The sequence below is a fragment of the Nyctereutes procyonoides genome, unplaced genomic scaffold, assembly GCF_905146905.1.
Source record: "Nyctereutes procyonoides isolate TBG_1078 unplaced genomic scaffold, NYPRO_anot_genome, whole genome shotgun sequence".
In the NCBI taxonomy this organism is placed as follows: domain Eukaryota; kingdom Metazoa; phylum Chordata; class Mammalia; order Carnivora; family Canidae; genus Nyctereutes; species Nyctereutes procyonoides.
The window spans coordinates 14,489,577-14,505,912 of NW_026575147.1; the positions used below are offsets into that span (position 1 = coordinate 14,489,577).

The window sequence follows — 16,336 nt, forward strand, 5'->3', positions numbered from 1 at the left end:
CAACATTGCATTGTGATTCTCTGATTAAGTGCAAGTTTCCTGAGAACAAGGACTGGGTTGCTGACATCTTCATATGTGCAGAACTTACCCAAGCACCCAGCATATAGAAGTACTAAAAAATTGGTGAATGGATGGATGGAGCAGGAATCGGCCTGAAACGGTGGCCTGAAGCACACCAGTTTATTACTGACCTATCTAGATGTAGCCTTGACCTAGGGAACCAATGTCTTCATTGAACCCCTCCTGGTATGATCTTGTCTTCCAGGATTAGATAGGATTAAGTTGGCTGGGGTTCAGTCCCAACTGTTATATTTAGGCATCTACTCGCCATTCATGGTGCCAGGCCCATCTTGGACAGGTGAAGACTCACTTAAATGTCACATGATGGCAGCTGACATTCACTGAGCACTTACTATGTACCAGGTACCATTCTTTTTTTTTTAAGATTTTATTTATTAATGAAAGACAGAGAGGGGCAGAGACATAGACAGAGGGAGAAGCAGGCTCCATGGAGGGAGCCCGATGTGGGACTCAATCCTGGGACTCCAGGATCACGCCCTGAGCCAAAGGCAGATATTTAAGTGCTGAGCCACCCAGGTGTCCCACCAGGTACTGTTCTAAGTGCTTTGCATTAATTCATTCATTCAACTCACACAGCAGTCTGATGGGGATACATCCTCTTAGTATCTCCATTTTACAGATGAGGGTTAATAACTTTTCTAAGATCACTCAGCAATTAAAAATAGGATCTGCATGCAAACCCAGGCAGCCTGGCTCCAGAGACAGTCACCATTACCATCTCCTCGTGTCTCCCACGTTTTGTGTTTTCCAGGGGCCCTTCTTACATTTCATAGTTCTCTCTCCCAAGAGGGAAGGAGAGGTAAGGGCTAAGAAGAGAATGTTACTGCTTGATTTTCTATTTATTTGGTTTACCTTCATTTCCTCATGATTGTCTAATGATACATACTTAGCCTAGACAAGGCCCATCTTTTCTTATTTGTCTGTACACACTTACCCATGAAGATCACTCACTTTTCTCACTCAGATTCAAGTGATTAGCCAAGAACCGTATGATGCAAATGGTTTTTCTCTTTGCAAGCTGTCTGTGTTTCCCAGTGCACTGAAAACCACACTATTGCTTCCTCTTTGCATTTGTAGCAAGAACACAGCTTTTGCCGCTCAGTGTCTGAGCAACTTCAGTGACACCACGAGGAAAGGTCTGTCCTGGCCCAAATGGCACACATCCCACGTGTGGCATCTTTCTTTCTTTTTCTGAGTAAGTGTCATCATTCTCCCTGTCTCTTATCCCAGGAGCTAGTCAACAGGAGGCTGTAGGGTGGCAGAGCAGGACAATTTGGTATTTACAGGAAAAACTATGCCACTCATCTCTGGTGTCGGCAATAATTTTTGACTTTCTGATAGAAGTTGCATGGTTTACCTTGGCATCCTTGAGTTCTAGGGTGGTGCAATGCTTGGTTGAGTCTGTGAACCCATGGATTTTTACAGATGTGTGTTGCTAGATCTGCTAGTTTTGCTGGCCCTGCCTCAACCTTATCTCCTTGGGCTAACCCATCCCTGGCACCAGTGAGGGCTCAGCTCCCCCAGCCTGAGAGGTGACCTTGTGTTTTGTCTGATGTGTTTGCCTTGAGGATGTGGCTGGATGGAAGGGAAAGTTCTAAAAGCCCTTAGAGGTTTTAGGTTAAGCTAACAGAAGGTTCTGGATGTCCCTGGGAGCTGAATTGGGAATCAGCTTGAGGATTGAGAAGGGCCAAGAAGATTTGCCGGGCTCTGCTAAAGGGCATCCAGAGGGGTCTTAGCTGGCCCAGGAGCAGGGTGGAGGAAGGAGAGATTTGGAGGTAGACAGGAGAACACATGGCCTGGGCTAGAAATGGAATTGTTCCAGAGCAAGTAGCAGGTACTGTTTTGGTGCTGTGCATGCCTTAGCATCTGGTGAGGACTATGGATCCCACCTTAGAATAATTTTTTAAATGCCTAAAATAAAATGCATGGGATTATAGGGGAAATCCGTCATACTGGAATGCAATCATCAAAATAGTTTTAAATAGTGATGTAATCATTTATTTGCTTCTTTACAAATTCCATAACAAGATCTAGACGTGGTCTGTTAACCACCAAACTTCCAGGGAATAAGGGATATGAATCATATATCAAGATATCTGCAACAACTATAGTGTGATGTGAAAATACCTAATGGCTTGTTGTCCACAATCAGGACTGAAGGAAATACTAAATTTTCATTAAGACTAATGAAAAATAAAGGTGTAGGGGGGGGGTTTCCCCTCTACATTTATGAGCCATAAATTCCCCTCGAATTTATGGGCTTTTTAATCCCGTGTGTGGCTCAGGTTAAGAACTTCTGTCAAGGGCAGCCCCGGTGGCGCAGCGGTTTAGCACCGCCTACAGCCCGGGATGTCATCCTGGAGATGAGATCGAGTCCCATGTCGGGCTCCCTGCATGGAGCCTGTTTCTCCCTCTGCCTGTGTCTCTGCCCCTCTATCTCTGAATACATAAATAAAAAATCTTAAAAAAAAAAAAGAACTTCTGTCAAGACTAAATGGAATCGGTGTGGGGACTCAAGTGACTGGAAAGGTAGGGGAACTAAATGAATTTATCATCAGTGTGGCCAGAGCTGTGGCTAACGCATAAAGAGGCGACAGCCTTCAGCACAACATTGGCTCGAATTGAACTGGGCTTGTGTCTCAGCAGACATTAGATCATGTGAGATAAGGATCCGATCTAGGGCCTGATAGGGTGAGAAGTGGCCTGCAGGGTTAGTTAGGAGGACTGGTTAGTTGCTGGGTGAGGGATGCCCACCAGACTGGCTTGGCAAGCACTGATGGCCTGGAGGATTGGTGGGATCTTCACTGGCTGGTACATTCCTATTTGCCCTGTTCACTATTGAGTGTGAGTCTGCCTGTCTCTTTCTTTCTCTCTTTCTTTCTCTTTCTTTCTTCCTGTCTTTCTTTTTTTCTTTGAATATGATTCTTAAGTGCACGTGTTTTGTGTATTTGGACTGTGTGTTTGGCTTGTGTATAGGGGAAAGCAGGGTGTATTGTGCAATAAATCAGACACTGCAAAGTCTCTCTCTCTCTCTCTTTTTTTTTTTTTTAAATTCTGGTGAGCAGGCTAGAAGGCTTAGGTGAAGGCAAGTTGTAACCAGGTTCAAAAAAAGAAAGCTGGAAGCTTTTCCTTAACCCACATAAACAATTATCCAAACTGAGGCATGTATTTATTTCTTCTAGGTTCTGACTCACCCTAAAGCACTAATTTTGTATAGAACCACAGTTTTTATGTGAAGAGCTCATAAATCAGGAAGTGACTTGAAAGGACTTTGGAAGCCTGCTGTCTTTCCTTACAAACATGGAGGGAAAATTATAAATAAGGGAGGAACTTAAATGCTGATCAATTGATGGGTTACATTGTTTAGCAAAGGTGTACTTTGTTAATTTTTTTTAAAATTTTTATTTACTTATGATAATCACACAGGGAGAGGGAGAGAGGCAGAGACACAGGCAGAGGGAGAAGCAGGCTCCATGCACCAGAAGCCCTACGTGAGATTCGATTCCGGGTCTCCAGGATCGCGCCCTGGGCCAAAGGCAGGCACCAAACCACTGCGCCACCCAGGGATCCCAATTTTTTTTAAATAAACATAAAGACTGATTAATTTTGTTAGAACATGGTGCTGGAAGAGGTTAATATTATGGGTAAATGAGCTCTTGGACTTAGGACTCAGCTTTGCCTTCCTGATCTGGATCTGTCACCCCTCACCCTGACTAGCTGCCCTATATGTAAAAACCACTAATGTGAGAGGGTGCTAGGGGGGACCGATTTTTTTTTTTTAATTTTACCATGACTGTATTCGTAGAAGAAAATTTTTTTGATTAGAAGCTCTCTCAGCCTTCAAGGGCATAGGGATTTTCTAAGTGTAAAGAAAGGGATGTTGCTTGTTATGTCTGTAGTTCTCCAGGTAGGTTTTGTATGAGATGGAATGATCCGAAGTTGCTATTTTTGTGGATCAAGAAAGGTCAGTTATGGGCCATTTTATATCATCCAACCTTAACAGCTTCCATTTAAATAATATAACAGTAAATTTGGCAACTATTGAGATGCCTGGGTGGCTCAGTGGTTAAGCATCTGCCTTCGGCTCAGCTCGTGTTCCCGGGGTCCTAGGATCGAGTCCTGCATTGGGCTCTCTGCACGGAGCATGCTTCTCCCTCAGCCTATGTCTCTGCCTCTCTCTGTGTCTCTCATGAAAAAAATAAAAAAAAATCTTTAAAGAAAAAAAAAAGAAAAGAAAAAAAGCCAGTACCACCTGAGAAAAGTGTGGCCCTGGTATGGTGTGTAGGTGCCCAGCATTGTGTCCATCAGTCAGTGAGAATTTGAGCTGCTGTGCAGAGATCTCTAACCCTCTGTCCACTGGAAGAAAAGCAACAGAACAGTCCTCTGAATTATTTTACTTCTTAGGAGGAGAGATAGGTACAACATATCCCATAGGGAATATCTTGATAAAAGATGCTTCAGCATATGGTCCCAATGCATAGCCTTTTGAATTGATCTCTGTCAACCATTCCTTTCCACACCAAAAATACCCATGAAACTTCCACACTGTTGCTTTACTTCTCTGAGGAAGCAGTACCTTCCCCCTCCTGTTCTTGACCTCATGCCTCTACCAGGACTTTCCTCCGTTCGTTATCCTGTTGTCATCCTCATCTCCCCTCTCAGCTCCTCTTGCCATCTGCCACCCTATTCTGTTTCCCATCTCCACAAAACTTCTTGGAGTCGTTTAGCCCTCCTACAGTCACTTCTTATCCTTGAAATCTTCTGCTTCTGGTCTTTTGAAACCTCTTGTACAAAGATCTCCTCCTATATCCTCCTCATCAAGCTGAAAGAACCGTCCCCCCTGCCTTTGGGTCCTTACCCTCATAGCAGCGTCCAGCAAACAGACAAGCCCTTCTGTGGAACATTTTTCCTCCTTTGGCTTCTACGCACCTGTGTCCTGGCCACTCTCCTATCTCCCTTGCTCTTCTTTCTGGGTGTTCCTTATCCTAGCCCCTAAATACAGAGACCCTCTCATAATCTCTCTTTAGCCTTCCCCCTTGTATTCCCTAACACTGCCCAGCACTGGAACTGACCTAATCCACACCCATGGCCCAGAACCCTCTGTGGTTATAAAAAGGTGCTCAGAGCAGTGAGAAACAATGGAGACAGCCAGGGATTTCACATTTGCAGATTTAGGTTCAAGAGCAGCTCAACCAATTACAAGTTTGACATTGCTAAATGTGGGACTAACACAGAATTCTTAAAAAGGATTAGACCACAGAGATTTTCAAAGGGTTGAATAGACTTGAAAGTATATATATATATACTTTTTTATATATATATCTATATATATATATATATACTTTTTTTAAAGATTTATTTATTTATTCATTCAGAGAGAGCGAAGACAGAGGCAGAGACACAGGCAGAGGGAGAAGCGGACTCCATGCAGGAAGCCCGATGTGGGACTCGATCCCAGGGCTCCAGGATCACACCCCGGGCTGTAGGCGGCGCTAAACCGCTGTGCCACCAGGGCTGCCCTATATATATATACTTTTTAAAAAATATTATTTCCCAGTGTTTGCTGGCTGTCTTTCCTGTTTATGGTATTCAAATTTAGTATTTTCAAAAGCAAATGCAGTATCTTCTCCCTCACCCTTGAACACAGCAGTCTCTTCCTGATACCCTTATTTCTTTTTTTTTAAATGAGATTGTATTTATTTATATATTTATTTATTTAGAGAGTGAGTGTGAGGGTGGAGGGGCAGAGGGAGAGGGAGAGAATCCCAAGCAGACTCCAAGCCCAATGCAGACTCCATCTCTCGACTCTGAGATCATGACCTGAACTGAAAGCAAGAGTTGGCCACTTAACTGATGGAGCCCCCCAGGTGCCCCATAATACCCTTATTTCTGTTAACAATATCATTATTCTCTCAGTCAGCCTCACAAAACCTGCCATCATTTTTTATTTCTTCCTGCCTTCCCTTTCTCCATCCACCCCTTCTACTACTTCCTAGCATCTGAGATCCTGAAAAACTCTCTAGATTTTATCTCGATGGTGGCTCTTTGCATTCCGATTATGGTCATCATTTCTCTCCTGGGCTACCATGGTTTTCTGTCACATTAATTTTCCTGAGACTTTTCCAACACTTATAGTGGATTCCCCATCGCCCAATTAGTCAAGTCCAAACTTTTAAACCTGACTACATGGTTTGGGCCCCAAATTCCTATCCAGCCTTACCTCCTTCTATTCGTCTTCATGTAACCCTTCCCCTAATCCAGTTTATCACTCCCTAATTGCTAAACAGGTCTTTTGATTCCTAGCCATACAATCGTGTCATAAAGTCACCCCACTTAAATCATCATAATTTTTCTGACGCTCCAAATTCCACTTCTCATCCTGTCTCTTCCATAAACCTTTTGTGTTTCCCTCCCCTAAAAGTGCAATCTCTCCTTCCCTCAGATTCCTTAAAGCACTTTTATCATCTCCCTGACATGGAGATATGACCATCACCCTGCCTTACTAAAATTTTAAAATCATGAAGTCAAAAACTATCCCAAGCTCATTTTCACGTCTTAGTTTCTGAACCATCAGAAATACAAGTTGTTGAATAAATATTTATCAAATTGGCAAATAAAGCAGTAGAAAATGGAGTGCTAGTTTTCACAATAAAATATTTCACATGTGGTACCTACCTTTTAAAGTTATGTAAGATGTTGAACAAGTGTTGCCTAGCCACCAAAATAGCATTGTGGTCACATACCCTGTTAGAAATAGGTTAGTGGTACCTCAGAAACCATATTTCTATAAACATTTTTATTGTGGAATATAACACAAAAGAAAAGGTAATAAAACATAAACATGGAGATTAGCAAATAAGTAAAAAAAGTAAGAACCATGTAGTCACTATCCAGGTCAAGAAATAGAACATTGCTAGGACCCTAGAAGCACCCACCCACTGTGCTGTGTGCCCCATCCAGATTACAACCCTCCTCCCTGACGCACAATCACTGTCCTGACTCCCATGATAACCACTTCCTACCTTTTCTTCTTTTTTAAGTGATTTTATGTTTGTATTTATTAAATAATGCATTGTGGTTGTGCCTGTATTTAAATATTTATAAAGGACTGGAATCATTCTACATATCGTCAAAAAGATTCTCCATATACTGCATCTTTCAGCACAGTCATCCACGTTACAAACAGTTGCGATTCACTTTCATTTCTGTGTAATATTTCATTTTATGGATGTGCCACAGTTTGTTCTGCTGATGGACATACAAGCAGTCTCAAGATGGGGGATATGATGAACGGTGCTGTTGTGGGTATTCTTTCACACATAGCTTGGTGCACAGTGCACACAGTTCTCTAAGATATATCTGAGTCTAACCAGCGTTGCCGAAAATGTTTTAAGTTGCCTCTGTTGGATAATTGTTTGGTAAGTAATAAGTCACATTTTTCCTATATGTGCCTCAGTATTAGAAGAGCATAATATAATTACATCACATTAACTTGGATGTATGAATCAGTTGGCGTATTTTAATTATTATTGGAAATGTGTGTGGTTGGTGGGATGTTTGTTTTTCAGTTTTGCATTGAACATTCAATAGGCCAGTTTTAGTGGGTTGCCTCAGATGACCACTCACCCTTTCTCCCCATATGTTGTAGGCCCCCCTTCTATCAGAATTGTTTCCGTTCCAAAATTCCCATCCCCCACCTTATGGTCTCTGTAACATCATTTTTCCTTTTTCTCGCTTTTTTTTCCCCTTCTACTCTCCTTTACTTGCTGTTCTTGTGGGTTTGCAAAAGTCAGCAGATACCCTGCTTCTTCCCTACCTTCTTATGAGTTCTATTCTGTTCATTCCACAATACCAGCGGTTGCTCCCTGGCGGTGGGGGTGGGGTGGGGTGGGGGGGGAGGACTCTTCTGATGTCTTTCTTGTCCTCTTCCCCTTCCACTGGGCCCCAGATTGGGCTCACCCATTGGCATCTCTGTTATTTGCTCTTTGTTCTTTCTGTGGCACAAACTAGTCTCTTATATCAGCCGGATCCATAAACACATGCCTTTCCATTTCTGCAAGCTGCTTGATTTTGAACACGTGCACTTCAAAGAAAATGTTGCCAATTTGATCATGTTTTCTCCTTTAAGCCCGATGCTTGAGATTTGTCTCAACAGGAGACAGTCCAGAGCAATCCCAACTGAAAACTTTCAGTCAGAGAAGAACTGAAAGGGACTCTGAGGCCAGATCCTGGTGGACTTGACTGGCTGGCTTTTACAAAGCTTTTCGATGAAGCTGTGGTGGCTCTTGAAGAAAAATGACAAAACAAAAAACCCTCCACGGTATAGAAAGGAAGTGCTGCTGTCTCTCTGGATGCTAATTTTAGCTAGTCCTGCATTTAGACCTGGCCAGGAGCTACAAATAGTTCCAGCCAACTAGCAAGACAAAGAAAGCGCAGCATCAGAGGCAGTGGGTAGATTTCTCTTCTCCACAATCTCGGAGAGAACTGTCTGACAGGTACCCAGGAATTTGCTGAATTGTCCTAGAAAATAACATAAAAGGTGAATTTCCTTATGTAGTATTGACTTTCAAATAAGTGCCCTTAGACAACACCGGGCGCTAAGTATTAGCAGGTGTAATAGCCCTAATACTGTTGAAGCTAACCTAAGAGGCTAGGAATTATTACAGAAGTTCAAGTCCTAAAAGAGCAGTGAATTCATCAAGCGATCCCACCGTGCCTCAGCCTGAAGGAGACATCGAACATTCGAGTCAATCATAGCTAATAACCTGTGATCTCATTTACTAGAACTCTTCATACAGGGAGCTGCAGAAGGGGGCACACTGGGGACTGGAACACAAATCTCTTTTGATTCCCCTTTCTCTCTTTCCTCTTTGCAAGCTAAGCTCAGCCTTGGCCAGAGAGAGGTAACCATCCAGAGAGGACCGCTGTACCGGGCTGAGGGCTACCCCATCAGCATTGGCTGCAACGTAACTGGCTACCAGGGCCCTTCGGAGCAGCATTTCCAGTGGTCTGTTTACCTGCCCAAAGCCCCGACCCAAGAAGTCCAGATCGTGAGCACCGTGGATGCCACCTTCTCTTATGCAGTGTATGCGCAGCGGGTGAGAAGCAAGGGGATCTATGTGGAGAGGGTCCGGGGCAACTCGGTCTTCTTGCACATCGCAAAGCTCCAGTTGAAGGACTCTGGCGAGTATGAGTGTCACACGCCAAACACAGATGAAAGATACTACGGCAATTACAGCGCCAAGACAAGGCTAATTGGTAAGCTGCCTGCCCCCCTGTTCTTGCCAGCGTCCCCCCCACGCCTTGCAGTGTGACGTGGCTTTCCGTCGTGTCCTTGCTTTGGCAAGAGAGCCCTCATCACCCTCTGGATATGTTGCAGAAGGGGCACAGATCGGTATCTCCCATTCTCTAAATGTTCATCTTTCCAGTCACCTTTGCCCTGGGAATTTAGATGGTGTGTGTGGTCTAGGCCTGTCCACAGCTAGCCACAGGGTGATCGTAGCAACAGCATCAGACAAAACTCTGGGAGTTCTCCCCATGTCATCTCTTCTGGAGGCAGAACGTGAACTTGGTAATATGATCAGTGGTAAGTCACTCGCTTGGAAATGATTATCCACAAACTAGTAATGTCCAACATATTTACATAGAGAGAGAGGGTCATAATCTTTGTAGTTAGCATTTTGTCCCCTTGCCTAGAATATCTTAGCACCTCTTTCTCAGTCTAGCCAACTCCTACCTATACTTGTACCCAGTTTAGGTTTTACTTCTGTGAAATCTGTCCAGATGGTCTCAGTGCATATTCCCCTTCTTTGTTTCCTCTTGATCCTCTATTCACATTGCTATTATTAGCGCTCACCCGGTTGATGTGGTATTTGGCTACTTACAGGACTCCTACTTCACCCCAAGGAGAACAGTTAGGAGAACATGAGAACAGTTATCTCGGCCCCAAGCACAGTGGCTAGCCCTGAGTAGCTGCTTAATAAATACTTACTGATTGAATCTAAGTGCTGCCTTCCCATAAGCTTGGGCTTGGAGGAAGAACACAATGAGATGGTAGTAGGATGGTTGTCAAAACTTTGGTGAGGGCTGCATTTTGGCTCTGAATGGCAGATTGTAAGGGATTATTGCAGAATTTTACAAATAATCAGGTTAAGGTGTAAGGAAGTGAAGTGACTTGCTCCAATTCCTGTAGTCAAGTAGGGACAGATTTAGGATCAGAATCTAGGTCTTCTAGCTCCCAGTGCTCTTCCCTTTTAAATACTCTGTGTCTGAACAGCTAAATTGGTCACAACCTATGGTAAAAATGTAAAGTCAGGGTCAGTACACCACTGAGCCATTAGTTTTGCCAAGTCCCATGGACTATGTACACAGATGCCAACATTCCTCTTGGGGGTAGGGAAAGCATATGGCTGGTTGAAGAGCAACTCAAAGTATGTGCTTTACGGACGGTGGGTCAGGGCGCCATCCTTATCCAAGGAGGTTTGTCTGACAGCTTATTGGGCCAGTCAGTTATCATTCCTTTGTTTCCAGTTATTCCAGATACCCTCTCTGCCACCATGAGTTCCCAGACTTTTAATAAGGAGGAGGGTGAATCATTGGAACTTACCTGTGAAGCATCCAAAGCCACAGCTCAGCACACTCACCTCTCTGTCACCTGGTACCTGATGCAGGATGGAGAAAGAAGCCAAACTACCAAGATTATTTCCCTCTCCAAAGATTTCACGTTGATCCCTGGGCCCTCATATACAGAGAGGTTTGCGGCTGGTGATGTACTGCTCAACAAGCTTGGAGTCGCTACCTTCAGGCTCTCCATAGGGAGGCTCCAGCCCTCAGATCAAGGTCAGCTGTTCTGTGAGGCAACTGAGTGGATTCAGGATCCAGATGAAACCTGGACTTTAATCACGAGAAAGCAGACAGCTCAAACAGCTCTGAGAATCCAACCCACAGGTAAGGATCTTCTCAAGCAATTCATACTATATTGATGGTGGGTGTTTATGGGATATCTTTTGGTTTTTTCTAATCTTTTGTTGTGTCTACAAAAGATATTTAGGAAGTTTGAATACATTTTGGTTTTGGCATCTGGGAAGCATAAGTAAGAAGAGGGACATTTGGTTTCAGGCCTGTCCACAGCAGGTTTCCTATGGGATAAGATCTTCTGAATGGTTAGAGATTCCACAAGTCATGCATGAAAATGTTTTGTTATCCTCCTTGCTGAGCCCTGTGTAAGCACTTTATCTGCATTATCTACTTTATCCATATTACCTAATTTTAAGTCCTTGCTCCATAGGGCAAGTGGTCAACTCCCCATCTTTAAAACAAGGAACCTGAGCCTCAGACATGCAAAAATGCTGGTGAGAGGTAGAGCTGCTGCTCCAAGCAGGTGTGTCTCTCCAAACCGCCCACACCACAGACACCCAGGCCTCAGAGTAGCTCCAGTTTCTAATGTGGAACTTTGTCTTACTGCTGGGATTTCCTTCCACCTGACCCGATTTCCTGCTTGGGATGGTGTTACTTTTCATGATCCATTGGCATTTTCATCAAAGCAAGTGGGAAGCCTCAGCTGCCATTCCTGGTTTCTCTACACGGGCTATGGTCCAATAGGAAGAGGTTGCAAAAACCATATATTTCCATGCTAAAAGCAGTGATCCATTGGTAGATCATTGAAGATTCTTTCTTTCTTTTTTCTTTCTTTCTTTCTTTCCTATTTTATTTATTTGACAGAGAGAGAGCACAAGCAGGGGGAGTGGCAGGCAGAGGGAGAGCAAGAAGCAGGCTCCCCCACTGAGCAGGGAGCCTGATCTGGAGCTTGATCCCAGGACTCTGGGATCATGAGAACAATTTTTATATAAAACAGTCTTCATTTATTTTTACTTATTTCACAAAAACTCTATGTATTTAAGGTGCACATAATGTTTTGATATACATAGGCATTTTGCAATGATTACCACAATCAAGCTAATGAACATATCCATCATCTCACATAGTTATTTTTTGTGTGTAGTGGGTGTGTGCTTGTACGTATGGCAAGAACAGTTAAGATTTCTATTCTCAGCAAATTTCAAGAATGAAACACAGTATTATTAACTGTAGTCACCATGCTATACGTTAGATCTATAGAACTCACCTTGCGTAATGGAAACTCTGTACCCTCTGATCAATATCTCCCCCTTCCCCCTCCCCCTAATCCTGGCAACCACAATTCTACACTCTACTTTTATGAGTTCAGCAGTCTTAGATGCCACATATAAGTGAGTTCCTACAGTATTTGTTTTTCTGTGTCTGGCTTATTTCACTTAGCCTAATGTCCTTCAGGGTGATCCATGATGTTGAAATGGCAGGATTTCTTTTCTCTCATGGCTGAATAATATTTCAGTGTGCATATAATACCACATTTTCTACTTTCACCTATTCATCACTGGACCCTTAGGTTGTTTTCATATCTTTGCTATCATGAATAATAAACATGGGAATGCAGGTATCTCTTTGAGATCCTCATTTCACTTCCTTTAGGTATCTACCCGGAAGTGGGATTGCTGGATTATATGGTAGTTCTATTTTTAATTCTTGAGGAAACACCACACAGTTTGTATAGTAAACTGTGCACATCCTCCACGCTCTCACCAACACGTTATTAATTCTTCTAACCCATGAACATGGGATATCTTTCCATTTATTTGTATCTTCTTTAATTTCTTTCATCAATATTTTACAGTTTTCAGTGTCTTTCACCTCCTTGGTTAAATTTATTTCTAAGTATTTTCTTCTTTTGGGCATTATTGCAAATGAGTTTTTTTATTGAGATAAAATTAGTATATGACATTATACAAGTTTCAGGTGTGCAACATTATAATTCGATATTTGATACACTACAAGTGATCACCACCATAAGTCTAATTACAACCCATCACCATACAGTTGAGCCCCTTCACCCATTTTGCCCATTCCCCAACCACCTTCCCCTCTGGGAACCACCAGTCTGTTCTATGTCTCTATGAATTTATTTTTGTTTTGTTTGTTCATTTGTTTTGGTTTTTAGAGTCCACATATAAGTGAAATCATATGGTATTTGTCTTTCTTTGATTTATTTCACTTAGAATAATACCCTCGAGGCCCATCCATGTTGTTGCAAATGGCAAGATTTCCTTCTTTTTTATGGCCAAGTAGTATTCCTTTATGTGTGTGTGTGTGTGTATACCACATTTTCTTTCTCCATTCATCCTTTGATGGACACTTATATTATTTCCATATGTTGACTATTATAATTAATGCTGCAGTGAACATAGGGGTGAATATATCTTCTTGGTGTTTTTGTGTTCTTTGGATAAATACCCAGAAATGGAATAGCTGGATCATATGGTAGTTCTATTTTTAATTTTTTTAAAAGATTTTATTTATTTAGGAGAGAGAGAGAGAGAGCGTGCACACATATAGGAAGAGGAACAGAGTGGGGAGAGAAAGGGACAAGCAGACTCCAATATGGGACTCTGTCTCACAACCCTGAGCAGAAACCAAGAGTTGGCCACTTAACATACTGAGCCATTCAGGTACCCTATTTTTATTTATTTTATTTATTTTATTTTGAGAAATCTCTATACTGTTTTCAATATTGGCTGCACCAATTTACATTCTTAGTAGCAGTGTAAAAGTGTTCCCTTGTTGCCACATCCTCTCCAACACTTTTTATTTCTTGTCTTTTGGAGAATAGCCATTCTGACAGGTGTGAGGTGATATCTGATTATGGTTTTGACTTACATTTCCCTGAAGATGAGGGGTGTTGAACATCTTTTCATGTGTCTGTTGGCCATCTGTATAGATTGTTTTCATAATGTCTTATTCCCATATTTTGTTGCTAGTATATAGAAATGCAACTGACTTTTTTTTTTTGTATGTTGACTTTGTGTCCTGCAACTTTACTAGTATCATTAGTTTTAAGAGTTTTTTTGGTGAAGTCTTTCGGGATTTCTATATATATAAGATCACATCATCTGCAAGCAGATAATTTTACTTCATTTTTCTGACTTGAATGCCATTTATTTTTTCCCCCTAACTAATTGCTCTGGTTACGGCTTCCAGTACTATGTCAGATAGAAGTGGTAAGAGAGGACATCTTTGTCTTTTCCTGATCTTAGAGGAAAAGCTTCCAGCTTTTTATTGTGAAGTGTTATGTTAGCTGCGGACTTGTTATACATCACATGTACTTTCACTTAGGAAAATTCCACTAGATAGTCTTAGCCAAGAAAAGAGAGCAAAGAAATAATAATTTATAGCAATTCAACATATTATAAAATATTTTATATTTTTTATTAAAAAAAGATACATTATACTTTAGACTTCTATGTATACATCTTGCTTAAAGGATTGCATTCAGAAAGCTATACGCTGTTCTTTCTGAATGATTTAAAGAATAATCAAGGACATTTTTGATTCTAGGTATTTCTTTGGTTGAGCTACTCCTCAGAGCTAAACTCCCGCATGAAATTCAATCCCTCTACTGTCCTTACAGGGGGTATTATCTCTCTGTGGTTCTGAAAGGACAGATGCTGTGGCTTCTCTAAATACCTGTGTTGCTTTTGTTTCCTAGTGAGAGATTTTCAAGTCAACATTTCCGCTGAGAGCACGTTTACTGCAGGGAAATCCTTAGAACTGGTCTGCCTGGTAGTAGGTGGTGGCTGGGACCCACAGCTTCAGGGCGTTTGGTTCTTCAATGGTAAAGAGGTGGCCCGCATGGATGCTGGGGGTGTTCTGGACCTGAAGAGAGACTACAAAGAGAGAGCAATTCAAGGACAGCTCCAGGTTTCAAAGTTAAGCCCCAAGGCTTTCTCTCTCAAGATCTTCTCTGTGGGCCCAGAGGATGAAGGCGCCTACAGATGTGCTGTGGCAGAGATGGCAAGAGCTCAGATGGGTTCCTGGCAGGTGCTTCAGAGCAAGCAGTCACCAGATACCCGTGTGCATCTGAGGAAGCCAGCAGGTATGTGAACTCAGAACAAGATATGACCGGACTGCTCTCAGCTTCCCTCCTTTGTGAGTACAGGATGCCTCCATGGACACAGTGGACTTCTGAAGAGTCAGGTGTCAGCTGGATCACTTTGAGGTGGGATAGAGAAAAGCGACCAAACTAGCTGAAGACCTGAGTCTTATTCCTGGGTCCTTAAATGGGCTGTGACCGCAGGCCCAATACTTAACTTCTTTAAATCTCAGCTTCCTCAAATATGAAATAATGATGTACAGTTAGATTGTCCTTAAATCCCTTCTTGCTATCTTAGATTCTTATTTGCGATTAGTCCTCATTTTTGTTCATTGGGTTTTTCTTCAAGCAGGAAACACCTGTATTAATGAAACCCTCTGTCTTCTCTTTGTTGTCCGTGTGATATGAGTACGTGAGAATGACACTTTGCCTTCTTCCTGGGGATTAGACACCTACATTATGCCTCCCTGCCCCCCAAACATCTCTCAGATGCCTTTTTCCATCCTCTATTATCTTAACCTGATAGAGGGGATGATAGTATGTCTTAATTCTGTATCAAAGCATGACTCAAAACAAGAAATGAAGAGGCAAATGAAAGCAAGCAGACTCTATTCCCTGCATTTTGCTGTAATGTGATATGCCTCTCCAAATGGGTCTGTGTATCTGTAGGCATGAAAGTGGAAGGCCACTGGGCTCTCATTTCAAGTTTGTGAAGGTTGAATGATCTTAAATATGTTTGAACACTCAGTGCTTTTTGTGTGAAGAGAAAACAAACAAATCTACAACTAATATTAGGATGCTCTGGGCTAGGTATTATATTCAAAGTCTAGAAAGATTAATTGCCCAAAAGCACAAAACAAAACCCAACTAAAAATATAGATATCCTTGTTTCACTTGCCTATTGGAGGCATCTTCAAAGATGGATAAATTTCCCTTTCATGTTCTTCTCTGTCACCTCATTTGCTAGCAATGAAGACACACAAGCCAGGAGGTGTGTTGGTGTTCATTTTCACACTAAACATTTGGTCTAACTTTCTAGGATTCAGGAAGAACTATGTGGGTGGGTTTACATATTTACACAGAGCTAAATCTCTGCTTCATTCATCTAAATCTCTGCTGAAACATATCTGTAAAACTTTCTTAAATTCAGCATATGGGAATTTGTGCCAAACGGATGTAAAAGTGTTTTTTTTGTGTTGCACAGATCATAAGCCTATCAGTAGTGTGGTCTTCCAAACCTAAAAATAGTTCTTTGCATAGGCTGGAGTCCAAACTGGGACTAATATGTAG

General features: G+C 42.2%; 1 protein-coding gene across 3 annotated transcripts in view; it reads left to right on the top strand.

Annotated features, from left to right (window-relative positions):
- Positions 1-1,164: 1,164 nt before the first annotated feature.
- Positions 1,165-16,336, top strand: part of CD101 (CD101 molecule) — a 34,953-nt gene continuing 19,781 nt past the window's right edge. For all 3 annotated transcript variants that reach the window (XR_008662730.1, XR_008662731.1, XM_055312512.1), the window contains exons 1-4: positions 1,165-1,276; positions 8,959-9,339; positions 10,612-11,028; positions 14,663-15,049. Coding sequence is in view for 1 of the 3 variants with exons in the window: in XM_055312512.1 (XP_055168487.1) it covers positions 1,234-1,276; positions 8,959-9,339; positions 10,612-11,028; positions 14,663-15,049 (1,228 nt within the window). In the remaining 2 variants the exon portion in view is untranslated. The remainder of the gene's footprint in view (positions 1,277-8,958; positions 9,340-10,611; positions 11,029-14,662; positions 15,050-16,336) is intronic.